Below are 21,960 nucleotides of genomic sequence, written 5' to 3'. Positions count from 1 at the left end.
ATCCTGCTTAGTGAAATGAGTGCATGAACAGTGTGACAGGAGTGAACCCGACCGAGGGTTGTCCACAGTGAAACAACCCTCAAGGGCCTCATCACGATTTGGGCAGTATCCCTGGTGGTATAACCGCTTGGGCTATTAGCGCTACCGACAAACCCCCAGCGCTATTAGCGCCGGATCACGGGTTTGGCGGAAAGGTAAGTCCCGATTACCCATTGGACCCATTCGGGAATTCCCCATTCAGCCCAATTGGGAATTTTCGGCGCTACTACCTCCGGCGGTATTAGCGTGATGGTAAAAGCACTAAAAATCGGCAAAACCACTGCGGATTTGCCCCCAGCTCAGAGCTGGGGTAAATCCTGCCAAACCCCTGATTTGGCAGACCCTTAAATGTAATAGTGTCACCACTGCATTTAAGGGTTACCACCAAACTCGTGATGAGGCAGTAAGACTTGTGAATGCCAGAAGTATTGTAACACCAGGGCAAGTGGATTGTCCCCTTTGGCATTGGGATTTCCGCCCGGCAGAGGGAGAGCCCCGAAAGAAAGGCCTGAGCCTGATCAAGGGAAGTCTAGGGGTTTGCCCCAAGAGAGGGAGATCCAGGGGGTGGAAAGTCATCACCGAAAAGAGACTTAACCATCGAAGAGCCTGATTGCTGGTATGGAACTGTCGGCTCGTGCTGGGAAAGCTTGAGTGTGTGCTGTGCTCAGGAGATCCACATTGTCCTGTGCTCAAAACGGGGGGTGGGGGGAGACCCCTGGCAATCACATCCTGACTTATTATTTTGTGAACACTTCTTTCCTTATTGAAACCCCTATCCCACACTCTTTCTGTAATTAGTTGTAAGGATTTGGCTATGTTTTATTTTTGTATAGGCCTTTTACTTTGACAAGCCGCGACACAGACTGCCTTATTTTTCATTTGATGGCCCAAGCTTGCTCCCATCTTAGATTTACGGTAGGCGTTTTTCCACCCTGCATTTGCAATTTAATAAACGCCCTTGAACTGTGATCATTTGTGTCTGTCTTTACTATTGTCACCATGCGTTCCTTACATATGCCAAAAGGGCAAAAGTAAAATATAAGAACTTCAGGAAAAAGGCCAAGAAGTCAAGTGAAAGAGAAAAAGAACTATGAATAAAAACTACAAGTACCAAGAGGCAATTTGTGTTGAATATGAACTTTGAAAAAGACTAAAGGAGAAAAAGAACTACAAATGCCAAGAGGTATTGGTATTACACATGATCCTTTGAAAAGGCCAAGAGGGCAGACTAAATAGAGTGGGAATCATAAGTACCAGGAAGAATTGGTGCCACAAGATGATATCGATTGTGAATTGAAGGATTGCTGAAAGAGAGGTCGAAGTGGTCATGCAGAGGTCTATGTAAATTCCTTGCAGTCTCGAAAGTCTTTGACAGTGAAAAGATATACGAGATAAAACGTGGGGAAGGGAACCCCCACAAAGGAGAAACAGACTTGAGCCAAGCAGAGGGAAGCCTGTGCAGAACTGGGAAAAAATTGTGGGATAAGGTGAAAGCTCGAGCCCAGCAGTGGGAAGCCTGTACAGAACTGTGAAAAATTGAGTATTTATGGCAAGGCCCGCAAAACCTAAAGAAGTGACTGAACTACCAGAAGTTGAAAGCCTGAGATTAAACTTTCGAACTGTACCAGTAAGCCAAAGTGTGCAAGACTGACAGAACTGTGCCATCCACCCATCCTTTGTTTTTTGAGAGACTCTCTAGATCCGGTTGGGTTGAACCTGGGGAAGGGAGTTGGTGCTCAAGCCATTCTGACATTTCTTTTTAAGACACTATTTTCATTTTGTATTGCCTTAACACAATTGTTATTCTAAGGAGGGCGAGGTTAGGTTTTGATAGTATAGGCCTTTTTTATTTTTGACCAGACTGACTTGGATGTATTTGTTATTGTTTAATGGTCATGATTACTCCCATTTTAGAGTTAGTGCCCGTTAGGAATTCTTTCATCCCAATCAAAAGTGTAAATAAAGGTTTTCGAAACTTGTATCCATTGTGTCCGTGTCTACTGCTCGATTTTATTTATTTTACATTTGTAGAGCGCACTACAGCCCAAAGGCATTGAGGCGCTTTTACATGAAAGTGTACGTAGGCAAGATTACGGTTTCAACATGTGGTTACTCAGTTACAATAGGGAGGTGTTAGGTCACAAAATACACAAGATACACTTGGGTATATTTCCGGGTGTACGGAGTGAGCACTAGGAGTTAACAGATCAGACAAATAACGTAGTTTTGATGGCTTTACGGAAGGCTAGGTGAGAGTCGATTCCCGAGGTGCATAGGTAAAGCGTTCCAGTGTGTGGCAGCAATGGCTGGGAAGCTGGAGCCACCTGCATGCACCATGCAGGTTTTGGGCATGGAAATCAGGTTGGTATATGCCAGTCTGGACGGCCTAGAGGATGATGGCATGGCTATGCGCTGGGCCAGGTAAGGGGGTGCCAAACCATGGAGGCATTTGTGCGCAAGGGAAAGGATTTTGAAGATGATTCTCTCCTTAATGGGAAGCCAATGTACCCGTCTTCTCAGGTCGGAGATGTGATCCTTTTTTGAGAATCCTGTGGCGGCCCTGAGGGCATTGTTCTGGACCAGCTGGAGTTTAGCAATGTTTTTGCTAGATGTACCCCAAGGAGAGCATTGCAACAATCCAGTCTTGAACCAATCGTAGCCCTAGCAATGGTAAGGCAGTTCTGTGTGGTTAAGAAGGGTCTTGCTGCATTGATCAGTTTGGAGTAGTAGGCCGAGGAAGAGGCATTGGCATTGACCTGCCTATTCATAGTGAGATTGTAGTTGAGATGATATGCCTTCCTCAAAGCATGAAGTAATTTTATCTAGCCCAAACCTTTGCATAGTGCAGTGCAAGACAGTAAATCCTGCTACTTTTCTGACAGAACCGTATACTGATGGGGACCTCGCTAGACATGACTGTGTAACGTTTGAAGGGGAGAAGGAGGGAGACATACCAAAATCAGGAGACAGCCCGCTGGAGGGGGGAGGGAGAAGTGCTTTTCATTGATGGGTCAGCAACTATTGACCAGGTGACACGCCTGAGACATACTGGTGCCGCAGTTGTGCGCCTAGTGAACGGAGGGTATGAGGTAGTGCTGCAAAAAAGGTTACCCATGCACTATTCCGCTCAAGCGGCAGAGCTTGTAGCACTCATTGAAGCGCTTCTCGCCTCCCAGGTGTGCTCCTGACTGTCTATTCTGACTCTGCCCATTTCACCACAACTGTGCATTCAAGGCTAGCACAGTGGAAAAGTAGAGGGTTTACGGGTCCCCAGTCCAACATGCAGCATTATTGGATAAACTGATCAAAGCACTTTCCCAGCCTTCTGTGACAGCGGTGGTTAAGTGCACTGCCCATACTAATGACACAAGTTTCCCTTGACAAATCCGCTGTGGACGTGATGGCCAAACAAGCAGCTTATCTTCCATTACCCATCATCTCTGAATATCAAGTAACACCACAGGGATGAGAGCAGTTGCCAGAACCCTACAATTCACTCCCCATAGCACAAATCATTGAAATACAAGGCCAAACCCCACAAGAAAAGAAAGATTTGTGGCAGAAAAGAAGATGCACACAGTCCCCTACCAATTTATTATGGCGAAAGGAAAGTACAGGTAAAGTTGTCATGCCACATTCATTATTGCTCGTCGCTTTCGAGCAGCTGCACTATGCTTCTCATTTGTCAAAGCAGCACATTGCTGCAGACATACAAGAGTCCTGGTTTTTCCCAATCGCCAGGAAATATTTACTACGTTGGTGATAAACTGCATTACGTGTCAAACCTACAGTACAGGTCACATCCTGAGAACAATGCGAGGCACCCTGCCTCGCCTTACTGGGCCATTTAAGAAACTCCACATCGACTATGCCAAAATGGAAGAACGGTGTAATGGGAGTAGATAATTGTCGTTGTATGTCCCTTTTCCCGGTAGGTCGAGGCTGGTCCTTGTGCACATCCATATGCTAAATGTGCTGCCACGTTTTTAGTTAGGGAAGTGTTCCCTTGTGGGGGTGTCTGTGATGTGCTGCGGTCTGATAACAGCACCCATTTATTTAATTAACTTTTCAGAGAAGTGACCATGTTGCTAGGCATCAAGTGTTGGATGTGCACAATTTACCACCCCAAGGCAACAGGATTGTGGAAATTATCAATGGCCTGTTAAAGGCAACATTCTCTGAGTTATGTGCCACCCTACAGAGAAATTGGGTGCACTGCCTCCCCCTCGAATTGTTCAGTTTGCGGACATCGCCCTGTACGGACCATCATTTATCACCACATAAGGTGTTAACAGGCAAGCAAATGCATACGCCTTTGTTTCCGGTAAGGGTGGCCTCCGATGCTCACAGGGCAGCATGAGTTTTGGGGTGGAATTTAAGGACTACCTAACTGCATTGACTAGATCAATAAAATGCATCTCAGCACCACGGCAGTCTGAAGAACCAACCAGCGCTGCATCCACTCCAACGACTTAACAACCTCTCCGGTTGTCACATGGTGATAAGATCTCTGTGAGGAACTTCGTACACAGGTGGAGTGAACCAAGGTATAACAGCCCGTTGTTCATAGTCTATGCCACTTCATTTGCGGTGAATGTCCACGGGCTCCCATATTGGGTGCACCTTTCTGATGTTCGGAGGGCTCCTGATGCCGCATCCCCACTAACGAGCAAGAGAATAGTACATGAGAAAAAGTGCACATATATTTGCAGAGCAATTTATCAGCTTTACATATGGTTTGGTATATTTTTGTTGTCTTTCAGTGAAGTGCTCTTTTTTCCCTCTTTTCCTTTATGTATTTTTTAGTACTTCCTTTTTGCATACTCTGGTGCTTTCTCTTTCAGAATGTCAGTAATATTGCTCATTGAAGACCCGATCTCTAATGTTCAACATGCAACCAAAGAGCAATATAATATGTCCATGTTTTTATCTATGTATATGTGCGTGATGCATTTCACATTGAAAATATTTAGCATCTTTATGTTTGGTTGAGCAGTATATTTAGTATGCAATTTTACATGGTTGGAGCATTTAAAAGGAGGGGATATCCGAGGGAGGTGTATAAGGGATGGGTGCACATATCAGAACGGGGACAATAACACAATACAGGGAAGTCATACTAATACATAACCATATGGGGAGACGTGATGTTACAAACAATGAATAATATATCATCAGATGCAAAGTTACACGGGCCAAATAGATGTATATTAAAACGTTTCACACAACATTATAAGAAGAGATAGGACGAGTATAGAGGTTTAGGTTTTGATATGATAAGAGGGTGTGCACCAACCAGAGATGAGTAACAGTTGGTACGCGGACATGAGCTTGGTGGGAAAACAGAGGATAAACGGGAGTTGTTATATTTCCTCCTTAATACCACATGCGTCTGGAGCAACTAAGGCATTAATACCACAAGAGGTTCCATTTTTGGATGCTCAATGTCTTGTCCATCTAGTACTATGTAGATTGTGTAGCACATTCCAAGGGCACAGTATACGTCTTTTGATGATAGATCCAGATGACAGCAGTGTGTCCGCAATGCCAGAAACGTACAGTGCTTGAAAAGACCATACATGCAGCTAGAGGAGTGAGGTTTGTGGCCAATCAGTGGTAAGAGACTGTGCTCAGCTGTATGGCAGGAGGACTTATAGGACAGACATAAAAAAGTAGTGAATCAGAGGGTGAATGAAGCATGTCAAGAACACTGGGGGAAGCACGTGGCAAAGCTAAAATGGGTCAAAGCAAAAAAGAAGCCGGTGAAGGTGCAGAAATAGGAATAATATAAACTATGCTTCTATAATGCAGGAGGTGACTCTGTGGGTAACAATTACAAGTGAAATGTGACAAACATTCCAGATCTCAAGAAAAGAACAGCCACAGTGATGGATACCTACTGGATCTGCAGCCAGCAGGCATTCTTACACCTCCCACCTCCCCATCATTGACGGGCATATGCGAGTTGACAACGCTGCACTCAGCTCTTCACGTGATTGCAGAAGTGCACCTAATCATGAAACCGGAAAGCTTATACCAAAGCCCAGTGCTTCTGCATCCCCACTACAGCCTCCTGCCTTTCAAATTCAGCCGAAGAAGAAAAACATACTTTTGAAGAGGAGGAAAAGGTCCAACTATCTATTTTCAAACTCTGCTGAATTGCTCAAAGAAATACCTGATCAATACAGACTGTACAAGTAAGAAGAGACATTTTGTGCTTCCTTGTTAGTGCCAGGGATAGAGGCAGCAGCCAAATGCTATGCGGCTGCAAATAGTTATGAACTAATACAGCTAGCAAATGACACTGAACAATGCTTCAACACAATCAAAGTTGAACTAAGAGCCAGTATGTGCTCGATCTGCTTACATCCATGGAAGGAGGAGCTTGCATTCAGGGAATCCTGTTGCACCTACATGCCCACAAACGATGCAGCAGATGGCTCTCTCGTGCAAATAATGGAGATTGTGCACACTCTCAGAGAACATATGCAAACGGATGCTGGAATACAGAAGAGTGACTGGTTCGATGATCTTTTTTCATAGGCATCGTCGTGGATGGAAGCAATTGTTAAGATGCTAGTGGCAGTGGTGGTGTTCGTGTTGGTAATTCTCTGCACGTGCCAGTTGATACTTCGATGCTGTGCTAAGGCGAACCCTAATAGTGGTTAATAGTGCGACGATGATGGTTTCGATTGGGGTAAGCAATGCACCTCACGGTACAAAAGATGGGCAGGTACAAACAGCTGACCCAAATAAGCCACGTATGGTGAAAATAGTATTGATCCCCCCCTGGAACAGTTACCAAGGCCCCACATGGCCCATAAAATTATGTAGAGCACTGGTAGATTTAGAATGAGATGGGGGCTACATATATCTTACCTGCACCCCAGACCAAAATCCTCAAATAGCAGAAAGTCTGCCTTCAGTATGTAGAGTGTGGGTGGGTGCCTAAGGAAGGTATGTGTAGCTATGAGGAAGCTGGGAGGATGGCAAGAGAGTTTGTTAGTATAGTATTAAGGAAAGGGGGGAATGTTGGGAGGCAGGGGCGAAAGTCTCAAACCCCTCAGCGATTCAGGAAAATGCAGTTGTAGAAGGAACCATTTGAAGAGAGTTTCGAGATCGAGAAGGACCTACTTACAGAGGTTATAGTGTAATATAAACATAGCAAATTGTAACAATAGAACCATGTGTGTATCAAAACCCCATTTTAGAAGGTAGAAATTGAGGCCTAATGCTATGGCTATGCTTCCAGAGGTTTAGATGTGTGTGTGTGCGCTCTTTATTCGCAGCCCTGACAGCTCTGCCAAAGGTTAATTTTCTAAATACACACACATAGTTCTCTATTGTATTTTATCAGTAGTGCATGAAACCCAGCAGGAATATGCCAAGAGGGGCCTGAATGAATCTTCAAGGGCAAACCCACAGGTCAAAGGCCGTAGCAGCAGTTCTTGGTTGGCACATACTTGTATTTGGGTGAGATTAAACCTTGTTCTCCTTGCAAGGGGTGTGATGGGCCTTTTTCCCTAGGGGGTTGTATTTGTTCTGGTGGGAGCATTGAGGGGTTTCTCAACAGTGGTAAGAATTATTTTAGGAGGGAGAAAGTCAAAAATAGCAACGTTTTGTAAAGGAAATTCGGGAGCCTCCTGCCTAAACCGGGAGGGTTTGCTTGTATGATTACACCGGCCACCCAAGCCTCTTGGTACCTTTTCTACTTACTGTGGTGGTGGTCATCTTGTTTTTCTTCATGGGACATTTGGCTCGTGCAGATCCTTATCTTCTGAGAAAAAACATGAAAATAATTCCCACACTGGGGTATAGCTATTACCCCATCAGGGGGTGGAGGGTTGTAGGGCCACTAATGGCTCCGAGCCCCCGCTGAGGCCCTTCTGAAGGCTCAGGTTGACGAGCTGCTAAAGGCCTTATAGAGTCACTGACCTGGGGTTGACAACAAAAAGTCAGCTGGGTACTATATCCTGATGACTGTAACCTGAGCAATAAAGCAGCTCAGTGCTATACAGTATCCCTAAGACCTTTGAACTTGGAGAATGTGGGTGACACCAGTATCCCCATGGGAAAAGGAGCCTGGACACTATATTCTTTGGCCCATCCTAACAATGTTAGCTTAGACCATGCCTAGAGGGGATGTAGCTAAACCTCTGAGCCCCTTAGGCATTTAGCTCAACCAGGACTTAAAAATAAGTGAGGAATTCCTTTCGTGTGTATCCTGTTTTGTCCCTCCGCCACACTTAGCAGGTTTCAATATTTATTTTAAGTCAGATTCACTTGATTGGGAAAAACAAAGAGCTCAACCAACACCTTACTTGTTTTAAAAAATATTGTTACAGGATGCACCTGTTAAATATTATTACTGCCAATGAACTAAGTTGTGAAATGAAAACTGGAGATACTCAAATGACCATCCAGATCAATATAGGAGGAATACTTAACTAGAACCCTAGATGGAATACTGTAGGTCCTCTCTGGACGCCTCTAATTGCACCGAGAAATCAAAGGAATCACCAAAGTTACTGAGTTTATTTTATGGGAAACCCACATAAGTAAAGTAGTATAATGAAATTATTTCTTGGAATGTATAGTTAGTGAACTAACACTAAATTTCCAAGTCAGAGCAAAAGTCAAAGATGCATTTTTGCCATTTATTAGCTGCAACACTTAAACCTACTTCAGTTCATCTCCCCAGCAAGTGATACAGGAGCTTTGAATTCTGCAACTACTTACTGTAATAGTCCATGGGCCTCATTACGAGGTTGGAGGTAGCCATGGCTGCCTCCAAAACCCTTCCGACTCCGCCCTGGTGAATGGAGCAATTACCAGTCCATTCCGAGGTCGGAGGGACCGGTAATTCCCCATTCACCAGGGCCATTCCCCATTCCCATTGAGCCCCCATAGAGCTCAATGGGAATGGTGAAGGCGCTAATAACAGTACTGCAAATTGCGGTACTGTTATTAGCTCTAGAGTCCCTTTGCGGGTCCCCGTCCTTACCTCCTGGTAAAACCAGGGGTTAGGGAAGGACCCGCAAAGGGAACTCGTAGTAGGGAGGTAAGGGATTACTGGCACCAGTGCCCTTACCGGTGCCGGTAATCCCTTACCTCCCACCTTGTAATGAGGCCCCATATGTGAAAGCGACAGAAAGATGTTCTTCTTTTCATATGCAAGGTGCCTGTATTGGAGAGCAGATGTGGCTTGTTGGTAAGTATTGTGAAAGGGAAACCGAGAGAATATACATATCACATACATAGGGAGATCTTGAAAACTTGAAAGAATTGTAATAGTTCCAAAGAGGCTAATCTTGCACCTAGCCAAAAGACACTTTAATCCACGAGTTATTTATTTATTTATTTATTCGCATTTGTTTAGCGCACATGCAGCCCAGGGGGCATCGTGGCGCTTGTTACAGATATGATTTGTTGTACATACATTGAAATCATTACTTAGTTGCAAGAGAACGAGAAATAGCTACAGGAGAGGAAGAGAGGAGAGGAGATAGATGAGGAGAGCGTAGCGAACTAGAAGAAGAGGAATTAGTTAAACAAGGTGGTTTTCAGCTGTTTTCGGAAGGCAATGAGAGAAGTTTCTGCTCTGAGCGTGCTAAGTAGTGTGTTCCATAGCTTAGGGGCAATATAAGGGAAGCTTATTCCCCCTGCTCTAGCTCGTTTGATGCGTGGGACCTTGAGCTGGTTGGAGTGGCATTGCCTAGTTGGTCTGGAGGAGCGAGATCTGACTAGGGTGTCAGACAGGTATGAGGGTGCAGATAGGTTGATACATTTGTGCGCAGTGGTAAGTATTTTGAATGTAATGTGATCTTTGACAGGTAGCCAGTGTGCTGCCTTTCTGGCTTGTGCAATGTGGCCCCTTTTTGGTATATTGAGAGCTGCTGTTAGAGCATTATTTTGTGTTGTTTGGAGTTTAATGAGATTGGAATTGGAGGTGCCAGCCAGTAACGCATTACAATAATCTAGTTTGGCTCCAATGGTGGCTCTGGCGATAGAGAGGCAATTATCTTTGGTTAGAAAAAGTTTGATGGCATTGATGAGCTTAGTGCTCAAAGCGGAAGCAGAAACAATGGAGTTGACTTGTTTGTCCATGGAGAGTGAGGTGTCAATGTGTACTCCTAGTGTTTTTACAGAAGGTAGAACTGGGATGATGCAATTGTCTATGGAGAAGTTGGTGTAGAGTGGGTCGAGGTTAGGAAGGTGGATTTTTGACCAAGGATGAGAATTTCGGTCTTGTCTCCGTTAAGACATAAGCCGTTTGTGGCCATCCAAGCTTGGATGGTGGCGTATATGTTCTGGAGGGTGGCTGCGTCCTGATGGTAGAGTCCTGTGAGCGGGAGGAGAACTTGGGTATCGTCAGCGTAATTGGTGTATGTGATCCCAAGTGCATCCAGCTTATCAAAGAGAGGTTTGGTAAACAAGTTATAGAGGGTAGGCGCCGTGCATGAGCCCTGCGGGACTCCATGCTTGATGGTAGTAGGCTCTGCATTAGCTATATTGGAGAACACTTTCATTACTCTTCCTTCGAGGAAGGAGATGATCCAGTTTGTGGCTTGGATGGAGAAATGTGCGGCCTGGGTGAGATGGTTCGTGAGGATGGCATGATCAACTAGATCAAATGCCGTCGAGAGGTCTAGGAGGAGCAGAAGGGCCAATTTCCCTTTGTCTAGTATTAGGGTAATTTTGTTCTTCAGATCTAGTAGGGCGGTTTCAGTACCATGACCTTTGCGAAATCCGGACTGCCTTTTACCTAGGACAGAGTTGTTTTCCAGGTAGGACTGTATCTGCATGTGTGCCGCTTTATCTAAGATTTTCAGAAGAAATGGGACCGTTGTGATGGGTCGGTAATTGTTAGGTTGGGCAGGATCCAGAGTAGGTTTCTTTAAGAGCGGACGCACCCAAGCCTCTTTAAGGCTGTCAGGGACTATGCCCGTCTTGAATGAGGCGTTGATGAATGCTGTGATGATCGGTGTGAGGGGTGCTGCGCATTCTTTAATGATGTTAGGGGGGCATATATCGCCTTTGCATTGAGATGGTTTAAGCTGTTTAAGGATTTGGAGAACATCTGCTTCGCTGATTGGAGAAAAATTAAATTTGGAGGCGTGCTGGTCGTTAGCGGTATTGGCGACAGGGGTCTGTTGGGGGTGCAGAGCCTTGAAGTGTTCTGCTATTTTATTTTGAAGAAGGTCTATTTTATTTAACATCGCTGTTTGGATGCTATTGCACCAGGCTTCATCCTTAACAATCTCATCTGTACAGATTGGGGGGATAGTGAGCTCTTTAAAGATGGTGAAAAGCTCTTTTGAGTGGGAGTTGGCTTCCAGAATACGTTTATTGTGTGTTTCAGATTAAGCCTGAAATATAGCACTTTTGTACTTTTTAGAAATATGCAGAAAGTCTATTTTGGTGGCATCACAGGGATTGGCCTGCCATGTTTTGAAGGCTTGGCGCTTGCACTGGCGTAGGTTTAATAGGTCCTCTGTGAACCATGAGTTGGAATGAAACGATTTTTTTTCTTTTTTGCTTTCAAGAGGGGCTGCGGTGTTGATGGCATGAGTGAGTGTATCTTTGAAGATCTCTGCTAGAATGTTGGGGTCAGAGGAGAAGGGAGGTGCTAGGCACGGGTTGTTGAGAAAGGGACGTATATTGTCTGCTATAAGTTTTTTGGCACTTCTGGCCATCTTAGCTGGTGCAGGTATAAGTGGTTTGGAGTATGAGGATATGGGGATGTAGAATTGGAGGCAGTTATGGTCGGACCATGGGAGGGCTGTGTTGGAGTTGAGGGCTCAATGCATGTTCGCTCGATACATGTACATCAAAAATGAAAAAAACCTTGTTGTGAACCCACCATCGAATCTCTGAACTAAAATTCCCCCCTTTGGCTCACCCCGACTGAAGCTAAAGCAAACCACAATACGCAGTGCAAAAACCATACAGTGTGGCAAATTCCAAGTGGGCTGGTCTGGTAAAAGTGCTTATATTCATGGATACCGGTACTTTACCAGACCGGCAGACTATAGGTTTGCCGGTGGGGCGCCTGGGATACCTCCAGCTAAGAGCTACCTCCAGCCTATGGGACTCCCTGAATGGTGATTTACACCGTCACTTCAGCACACGCAATGCCGCCAGACCGGGTGCCGGAAACGATATCTACATTTCCCTGAGCCGCCAAGATACCGGCAGCCTCAGAATGAGGCCTAGTGTATGGTTTAGAAGAATGTGATATAAAGTAACATGCAAGAAAACATTCAGGAACCAACTAAGAGAGAATGAGTCGGTCTAGATTTAAGTCTGGAAGAGCTGCTCTCTTGCTCAGGAGCAGCGAGCAGAGCAAGACACATTTCAGGAGGTTATTTATTCAAGGAACAGTCCAAGGGCATCATGATCACAGCGAAAGCGCAAGAGTTCACAACATCCATGGAAAGGCCTCAACGCTCCCCCTTATAATCCTGCTTAGATGCGAGTTGGCCAATGGTGCAAACAGATCAAGGAGGAGGAATAAAAGATTGCAATTCACAGGAGGACTGCATTGATTGAAGCAGATGACCAATTAAATCCCAAAATGTATTTCAAGGTAGCCGCTTGTGCTAGACATCACAGCACAGAAAGTGTGGCTCATATGTAAACAAATCTGGGATGGATTGTTAACTACAAATAGTGAAAAACATGGGGGTGGACCTGGTTTGTTGAAGTGAGCGTGCCTTGCTAGTTTTAGCAGTTCTATGTTAGACCCTGTTATCAATCACTGCAGCTTAACATTTTCAATAAGAGATACACTGGAGGGACATGGGATGTCATACATAGTTCAAGGGTAACACAATATCCCTTTGGCTACCGCTATGATTTTGGAGCAATGACCCCACTGGCTGTTCATTGAAGGACAGCGCCTGCTACCCATTCCAGGTTCACGCACCATTGGTGTAGTAAAGCGGGTCCCTGGGACTCAATTGGAGTACAAACAACATTTACTGGCCTCCTAAGCCCCTGAATTTGAATGTATTATGGCAAACCGAGATCACTCATTTAAGGGGTGAAGCCCTGCAGTCTCCAAAATCCCTCTCTCAGCTGGGGCTCACTGGCACTGTATTAACTACATGCTTAAAGAGCCCTGGGAAAAGACCGACTTGTATTAATTATGAACAAGTGATTAACACTGTTTAATGGAACATGTGCAGGGAAACTGTCCCCTGACAGACAAAACCTGACTCCCAAATGGTGAAGCCATCCAAATGTATCTGTATGAACCATTGTTTGCAATAATTTTACTGTTGGTGTATTATCACACATCAAACTAATAGCCTGGCCAGTGTGCATTGGCTTAGCAAGGTTGCAAACTTGAATCATTGTCACAGATATGTCATAAAAAACATTTTGTTTTAAAAATCGGTGCGAATTCTTTTGTACCCAAAATGCTTTTTAGAGGTTATGCAGAGTAGCTTAAATTGGTCCTTTTGTCCCCCTCTCCTTTCTCATAGGGGACTCCAGGGCCTGTGGAAGATGAATGGTGCTCAGAAGGGGGGGGGGGCCTTTCAAAATTATATTTGAGGACCCCCCTAACCCTCATGAGGCAACTGTGTGGCGCAAGATTAAATCGGAGACGTTTCATAATGCAAACTCCAATGGATGATTTCCCCGGGTTTATTATGGATGGGGCAAAACATGGTCCACCTTGAACTGCATTAATCCACAATCATATTCTCTTCCCACAAAAAAAAGATGAAAGTGAAACAGATCAGCGATACACCTTTACAATAGGTCTATCTTTTACCAGAAAAGCACACTGAAAGTGACAGCATTTAGTCGGAGGAGACTGGTGCCCCCATACCATTAGTCCTTCACGATGGCTTCATAATGTGGCAAAATCGTAGTTAAAACAGTGGGGCCAGGGGGTTATGGCAGGGTGCCAGCAGGGGCCCTTAAACCATAAATGACCAGTTGGGGCCTGGGTCATTTCTCCTCTACCGAATGAAGGTGATTTACTCACAGAATTGCTTATATACTGAGTGGGAAACTAATTTATTTACAGACAGAAATGTATTTAGAAACTGAACCAGTGGGGGAGATGCGGCTGATCGCTGCAAAGGCTGCCTGCCTGGCAGGGGTCACCCGTAACCCATTAGGCCACTAAACCAGGGCCCACTAAGGTGGTGTGGCCCAATGGGAGCAGGTGAGCCCCGGCTCGTTTTCCCATGCCACTTAGGGCACTGTCCTAAGGGCATGCCAAGGATTAATGTAAGAAGATGGGCTGCGGGCGCTCAAACTGGGGAAGCAGATGGGAGAGCACAGGAAGAAACACAGAACTAGGAACCATTTGAATGCAGTAAGGTGACCTATGGCCAACGCCTAAGTTCACACATTGTCGAAGCAGGCAGGATACTCCAAACGTACCATGGCGGATATAACGTAACCTACCGCATAGAAGCTACGAGTCCTGTAAATCTAGAGAAGCCGAGGCACAAGGGTGAACACAATGGTGGCACAGATACCTCATGTTCAGGACACAAGAAGAAAGGAGAGACGCTAACTCGGCGCAGTTCGTGGAAGCTGCGCACGTGTGATCCTACAGACAATTCCACGTGGGAGACGCTGCACAACATGTCCTAGAATAATGCAACTAAATCACTGTGTCACCAACGTTGCAACATACAATATTAGATCTATGCATGTAATGATTACGAAGCTGCTGAAAAAATACACAGAATTGTATCTATTCTGTGGTAATCAAGGGGTAGAAAGGGTGGGCAACGGGGTGGTGCGGGGCGAAGGATGGAATCAAGGAAATGCGCCATTTATTTTGGAAGTGCATCTCTGGCAGGCCTTCATGGCACGTGCGGTATCCCTGCTCTCGTGGTGGGGGCAGGGGTGCAATTTGAAGGAGAACGTCGTGACATCCGTGGCTAAACGCCAAGTCCTCCGGCTTCATCTGCGCTGCCTCGAGGTGGCAGCGGCTGAAGGGAGCTCGGCTCTCGGGTTCTGGGGACGCAGCGTCCAGTCTATTCCTCCCCGGGCTGGGTGAGTCATGAGAGGCCTGCCTGCGGAAGACACGTGACTCAAGGCCGTGCACGCAGCATCCGTGAATTGACGTACCGAGAAGGATGAGGCCCACACGGCAGCGGCCAGGAAAGCGCCAAAGCAATGGAGCCTCAACTGGGGTGCTGCAGCTCAGCCTATCGGCAGACACTCAAACATGTTGCTGCCCTCTCCCTCTATTCCATCAACACACGAAACAGTGTACACGTGCGATAGATTGCCCAATATAGGTCACGTTGTTAGTTGGTGTAACAAGCACACTTGTCACGCAGCTGTAAGCTGTCCGAGGACCGCCCTTGAACTTCTTTTGACCCTCACAATGGTTCCAGACAACATTTGAGGCCCGTTTTGGAAGTCCCGGGAATACTATGGGAACATTTAAAAACCAGGCGTACAAAAACATTTTGCATGGTTTCTGTGGCTTGTCCAGACTCTTGACTGGGGTGGCTGAAGTTTGTGCAGGGGTTGCATGAAGTAGAGCGCGCAAACATTATACACACACGTATGTCTGAAAGCATTAATGTACTATTTGTCTCCAGTACCCCTATCTCCCTTACTTACTAACATTAGTATCTTACATTCCTGTGTTTAAAGTTTAATGAGGTGACCAATCAGATTCCAGGGCTAGCACGTGCCACCCCCAGGCTACACCCTGGACACGCCGCTATTGCATGGTTTACACCCATTTTAGCATTCGGAGGCATTTTCCTCAGTTTGGCAGGCGGAAAGGGGGACGAATGGAATGTATGTGTCCGCTGGCCACCCATCCATTCCGCCTGCCAAATACAAATGCTTTTATGCCAGCATCACATTTTCATGCCAGCGGAAAATCAAAAGATTCCAATGGGATCTGCAAGCTTCACTAGCTGCTAAAAGTTTGCGATTCCAAAAGGAATCCTTGTCAAATGCCTCCCGGACTGAGTGCATTGCGGAAGACATCTACACTTGCTTGCACTATGCATTGCAAACAGTGAACATAAACCTAGATCCACCAGGATTTGGGCTCACGTATTGCACTTCGTAGTCCAAACAATATCATTTGTATGGAGAGAAAGCGAGTGCACATAAGAACACAAGTAGTCGGGAAACTGCGATGTACACTTTAAAGAACATTAACCCCGGTGTGGAAAGCCATGACTCACCAAATAAATTGGCAACACTTAGGCATTTTTACAATGCCACCAATGCCTTAATACAAACAAATCAGTGATGCGCCTGCCTGCTTATTTTTATATCCAAATATCGGGCCAATACTACCAAAACAAACATTGTCAAAACAAATAGGTTTAGACTGTTATATGTAAGGTACGGATTCAAATGGCCCGATAAACTGCACGCCATGAATTAAGGAGATCAATAAAGTTCACACCACTACGTATGATAGACAACATTAACGTATTTAATACAAAGTAGATACACACTTAAGAGAAAAATGTATTTTGTTCTGTCAAGCATTGGACATCTGGGTCTCTTTCCATTAAATTGCCAGCATAGTCCATTATAAGTCAAACAAAATGTTCACCTCTCAGAAAATCTCAAAGCCTGCAACTTAGAAAAGGAGGACATAAGGACATGACAATGCACTAATACCTATTTGCATCTATCACCGGCCATACCAATCGTTTTTGTTCCTTGAGGCACTTCTAAAACAAGGCCTATGAGCCAAAACCTTTAAAAAAAATGAAGGCGCAACAGAATATGCATAAAGATAACATCTGTGATTGAATTGGTCTTTTGGGCCTTGCTCTATAGAGGACCTTTAAGATAAATGCTTCTTTTCATTTGCTGGAATTGCAAGCGACATACCTGATATTATGGAGTTAAATAACTGCGTAGGCCACTTAGCTGGGGGCCCAATTAAGATCGCTCTAGAGCCACAGCTAGAGTCGTCTTGAGCTTGTCACACAATTGCTTCAATACAACACAAAATGCACGTACACATACCGTCAATGGTGAGCATATCCCACTGCAGAAACGGAAACATTCTTTCAATAATGTTAACTGTCAACACAAACTGCTACAAAGGTTTTCATAAAAAATGTAATATATGTAATCCATCCCTTTTTAGCAATTTTCGCAACTCTCAAAACGCTCATAAGGAATTTGATTTCATTTAGCAGAGGTTTTTGTCCTTGGATGTCTTGGTGGGCTATCTTAAAAAATACTTTTGATATTTCTCATTATTGAAATCGGAGGAAAAGAAAAGTTCAAATGTTGACTCAGATACTGGGATAATACATAATGACAATGAGCACCTTATTTACAACACTACATGTACATATAATGTCGAAAGAATTGCTCCAAAACATGTTACAATAGCAGGCAAATTACATTGCCTGAAACAATACATCTATGATAAACACAAAACAACCATTGAAGAAAATTAGAGGGAGAAGAAAAAAAACAAAAACCTGCAGAGAACCAAATAGTCATATACTTCTGCGTTAAATTAATTCCATTTGTGGATTGATTACTTATACATCATGGAGGTCTAGCGGGAATACTTTTTTCTACGAAATGTGAAAAAGTTCAAATGCATGCAGTTCTGGGCCCTGAAGAGGACCATAGGCGAATAACATGTCCAGAAGAGAAAAGAAAAACACAACTCACTGACTTTATTCCAAAAAACCCAAAATGATGAGCAGGACCTAGAATGAAGCATTTGGCGCGTTGTCACATGATTCGAACAATATCATCATGTTCAAATGGTTTCCGACAAGTGATTGAGAATGCAGTCTGGTTGGGATCAGCCAGCATTCTGGAAGGAACTTCTGAGAGTATCTAGTATTGTATGTCTAATGATTAATTTATACATTTGCGGCTTTCACAATATGTTCATTAAATAAACAAGATGGTGATATTCAATGTTTGTAAAAAAAAAATGAAGCATTTATTTTTATGACATAGGCATTCCTTTTGTTGCCCAATGCATTTCCGTCTCATGGACCATCTCCAGGGACACATTTCTGCCTGTGGTTCCAATGCTCCTTACAATGCTTCATATCTTGGTCAATCCCTGGCGCTGCGGCGCTATCTTGTGATCTATTCCCTAGATCTCTGCAGTGTCTAGTGGTGTCCTTGTGATGGCAAGGTATGGACCCACATCTCCAGTACTTGTGATTTCCTGTCAACTGGTTGGTTTATCTTTCTTTATTTTAGTGGCGCCGCTGTCTCTGGTCAACAGGATCCGGTGGGCACTAGAAACTGAATGCCGCCTATGTCTTAAGAATAAATGCTTCATTTTTATTTATTTTTTACAAACATTGAATATCACCATTTTGTTTATTTAATGAAAATATTGTGAAAGCATCAAAAGGTATAACTAATCATTAGACATACATACGAGATACTCTCATAAGGTCCTTCCAGACAATTGGGTGTTCCCAAAACAGACTACAATCTCAAGCTTAGTATTTACCCCACAGTACGAGTGGGGCCATTCTGGCTATAGGACCAAATAAAAGCACAAAAACACCTTGGAACAGAACCAACACATACAAATAGGCTAGGGGTGCACACTCAACCAGTATCTTCCAAAAACTGATTGATCACACATTTCACCTTGCGAAACAAGCAATCCCTGTGCCGAACGTTCTGAAAAAAGTGCTTCTGCACTGGACTCATGACGAATAACAAAAAAAGTTCTACTCCCTACCCACCCATCATTTCATGAGTTGCAGGCAACCAGTATTCCCTATTCCATTATTTCATTTTACAAAACATCTACAGCCAACACTAGAACTTGACTTAAAGATGGTTAGGAACAGGTTTCACAAAGAGGGCAAGTGGAAAAACGATGGCATGACAAGTGGAAAAACGATGGCATGACAAGTGGAAAAACTCCATGAAAACAATTGGGGCAAGACGACCAGTCTGATGTGCCAGACCTGCTCCATTGGCGAACACACTTTCTCCCAAATGATCAGAAGAACCAGAACGCAAGATCAGCGGCTTCGCAACCATTTGAGGTTTTCCACACTGTGTACACTTTCTTGACCAGTATCTTACATTGAACTGGCGGCCTGCACAAGCGTTTAGCACGCCTCTCCAGACGAGCTGCTGTGATCGGACCTATCCAAAGCAATCCAATTTATACACAAAAAACAAATCTTCTTTGACCTGGACAAGAACAGCACAAAAAAACACGGATTTCCAAACAAAACTACATTGTGTTGCCAACATTCTTTTGAATATTAATACATTTCTGCACGAAAACATAATATTCAGCAAAATGTAAATTCCCACCACAAAATATTTATGGATACACTCAAGTTTGGGGTGCAAGGTACAACATAAACAAACTTAGTTAAAGAAGACAGTATGGATTTTGAGAAAATACAGAGGATCTTTAGAGACTGTGCTAAGGCTCAGATGAGACTGAAATTACACCCAAATTCCTCAGAACTGGGCCACATGTTGAGAATTTTCAGGCAGACAAACCAATTGGACAGTAAGGCGTGATTTGTTGCACTGCAGAGGCTCCCACATGATCGTTTTGAATTCTGAAAGTTTAATTTTCTTGGCATAGTGCCACGAAGTGTCCCTGTGATACCTTCCGTCATTTGCAGAGCTCTCGAGTTGTCTCTAGTCCTGCATGTGCAGCTCCTCGGGTTCTGTATTTTACCTTTGAATTCTGGGACTTGTAGTCCTGAATTTGCAATGTGACAGACAAAATGAGAGGCAGAATAATACAAACAATAAAACCATGAGCTCTCTAAAGGCTGCTCAGGTACGACCTGGAACACATTGAAGCTCCACGGTCTAACTTTTACCCACTGTAAATGTTACTTCTGTAACTCTTAGTTGGATTGTCGTCACTCTAAGGATGAAACGACAAGTCCCATCATGCAAAGCATTGCCGGCTAAAAATCCATTACCAGACAAATGTGTCCATCATATGCGATCACTTGGCAGCTGGGTTAACATGCTATCCACGAGTCACAGCAAGCACCTGATATAACAGCTGTTCCGTAGCAGCAATTCACCGGCTACTGCTCTTCCTCTGCAAATTTTAGTTTTGCTTGTGATTTTATTTTAAGTTCAGAAGTACATTCCCAGAGTGCAACTAAAAAAAAGAAGCCAGTACGAGCTACTGACGCCTAACGTGGGACAATATGTGATCCCTGGAAACAGGTACTGTAGCTTTGCGTGCGGTCAGTACGTCCATTTGTAAACAATACATGCATAGATTGAAAACAAGCACAATGCACTTGAATTGCCGGCAAAAAGGAGGGGGTTGCCGGGGTTCCCCGTCCTTTTATTGTTAAATGCATGCCCTCTCTGCCCGTTTTACCTCTTGTTAAGGAGCTAGGCTCCGTCATACACGCCTACCATTGAAAACTCAATCTAACGTGTAAACAAACTTAAACCAGAGAGTAGGGACGTGGGCTCAGACTGCACAGCTTGCAGCCAGCGCCCCCAACATCTTGCAGCTTCTGACAGATTATGTACGTGCTGGGGGGTCTAAAAGGCAGGCCGCTCCCCCAGACACACCCTCCTGTTGGTGGCAAGGGTGGGTGCAGGAGCTGCGAGCCTGTGGGGCTGCAGCGTACACAGCATTCGGAGCAGCACCAATGCAAAACCCTCTTGCAACCCCGTTCACTGGAAATAGCTTAAAATCAAATTCCCTACGCCGGGTCAACAACCAGCAACCTAAAATTAGGATCAGCCAATCACAGTCTCCGATGACCTCGGGTCAAAAGTCCAGAGGCACTTCTGATTGGCTCGCATTTAGGGATTCTGGGTATTTTTGGTTCCCCCAGCATTCCCAAAAGGGGTGGCTTGAATAGCCGTGCTTGGTCCGCGACAAATTAAAAAAAAAAAAAAAAAGCACACACACACAGTAGCCCGTACTTTAAATGGAGATAAGGACCCTCTGCTGCGTGCACCCACCATATTATCCATTCCAAATGTATTTCAAGTTAATTAAGGTAAAAAAGCACTTACCAGGGCATGCGCAACCCACTGACATCTTCACATGCCTGGCCTGGAGCAGAGAGGGTTCGGGGTTCCCAGCTTACAGGGTCCTGGCATTAACTGTCCGTGTGCGCGGCTCTGGGAGGAAAAACAAGCCCCCCTAAACAGCAGAAAGCGGGCCTCCGCGGAGGCAGGAAGAAGGAATTTTATTCTGTCTGTGTATGTGTGTGTATATGTGTGCGTGTGTGTCTCTCTCTCGCTTGCTCGCTCGCTCCCTCCCTGGCTCGCTCGCTCTCTCGGCTGGCAGTGCTGTGGTTTATTAATATGCTAATTGCGATGCTAGTGGGAGGAGAGAGAGCTTGTCAAAGTGACCTGAGTGAGGGAGAGGGAGAGAGAGCAAGGAAGAGAGATTCGGTTGAGGGAATAACAAGCATGTGACGCAGATTTAAAAAAAAAAAAAGAAGAAAAATCTTTGACATGGTGATTGTCCTTTTGATAGCTGAGACATGTTTGTTAAGAAGAAAAGAGAGGAAGGAAGAGGGAAAGCGGAGAGAGACGGCATGCGCGGCTGGAGCTAGGCACACGGCATCAGCCTGTGTTATGCACAGCCCCGTTCCGTGTTGTAACAGAGGCTGACAGACAGAGCGAGGGGAAGGCAAACTACGCCGGAGACAGTATGCCTGCCACTTCCCCGTGAGCAAGCCTTTGTCTTTGTAGTAAACAGAGCGAGCGAGTCCCTTGACAGACATTAACCGCCCGTGTGTGTCCCTTGCCAGACACACTTGGGTCTTATGTGTGTTTTGTCTCTGGAACATTTTCACTGCGGGTCAAGTGGCAGAGGGCAATAAACAGAAGCTACTACCCTCTAGTTGAAAAGAAAAATATAGTAGCCGCTGGTGACATTCGGTGGCCATTAGGAAGTGTGACAGTGACACGCAGAGAAGAGACTCTCCATCTGAG

The 21,960-nt window shown here is 44.8% G+C and overlaps 1 protein-coding gene across 7 annotated transcripts in view; it reads right to left on the bottom strand.

Annotated features, from left to right (window-relative positions):
• The window catches only part of LDB1 (LIM domain binding 1), a 590,338-nt gene extending 569,036 nt beyond the window's left edge, over window positions 1–21,302 (bottom strand). For 2 of the 7 annotated variants that reach the window (XM_069611604.1, XM_069611607.1), the window contains exon 1: window positions 21,031–21,295. In XM_069611604.1, the coding sequence (XP_069467705.1) occupies window positions 21,031–21,055 (25 nt within the window). In that variant the 5' untranslated portion in view covers window positions 21,056–21,295. Of the gene's footprint in view, window positions 1–21,030 lie in introns of all 7 variants that reach the window. The other 5 variants (XM_069611602.1, XM_069611606.1, XM_069611601.1 and 2 more) reach the window with 5 other exon arrangements.
• Between the last annotated feature and the right edge of the window lie 658 nt (window positions 21,303–21,960).

Source organism: Ambystoma mexicanum, chromosome 8, assembly GCF_040938575.1.
Source record: "Ambystoma mexicanum isolate Mex_15411 chromosome 8, UKY_AmexF1_1, whole genome shotgun sequence".
Classification (NCBI taxonomy): domain Eukaryota; kingdom Metazoa; phylum Chordata; class Amphibia; order Caudata; family Ambystomatidae; genus Ambystoma; species Ambystoma mexicanum.
Note: the sequence above shows the minus strand (reverse complement) of the source record. Positions and strands in the feature narration are given on the sequence as shown.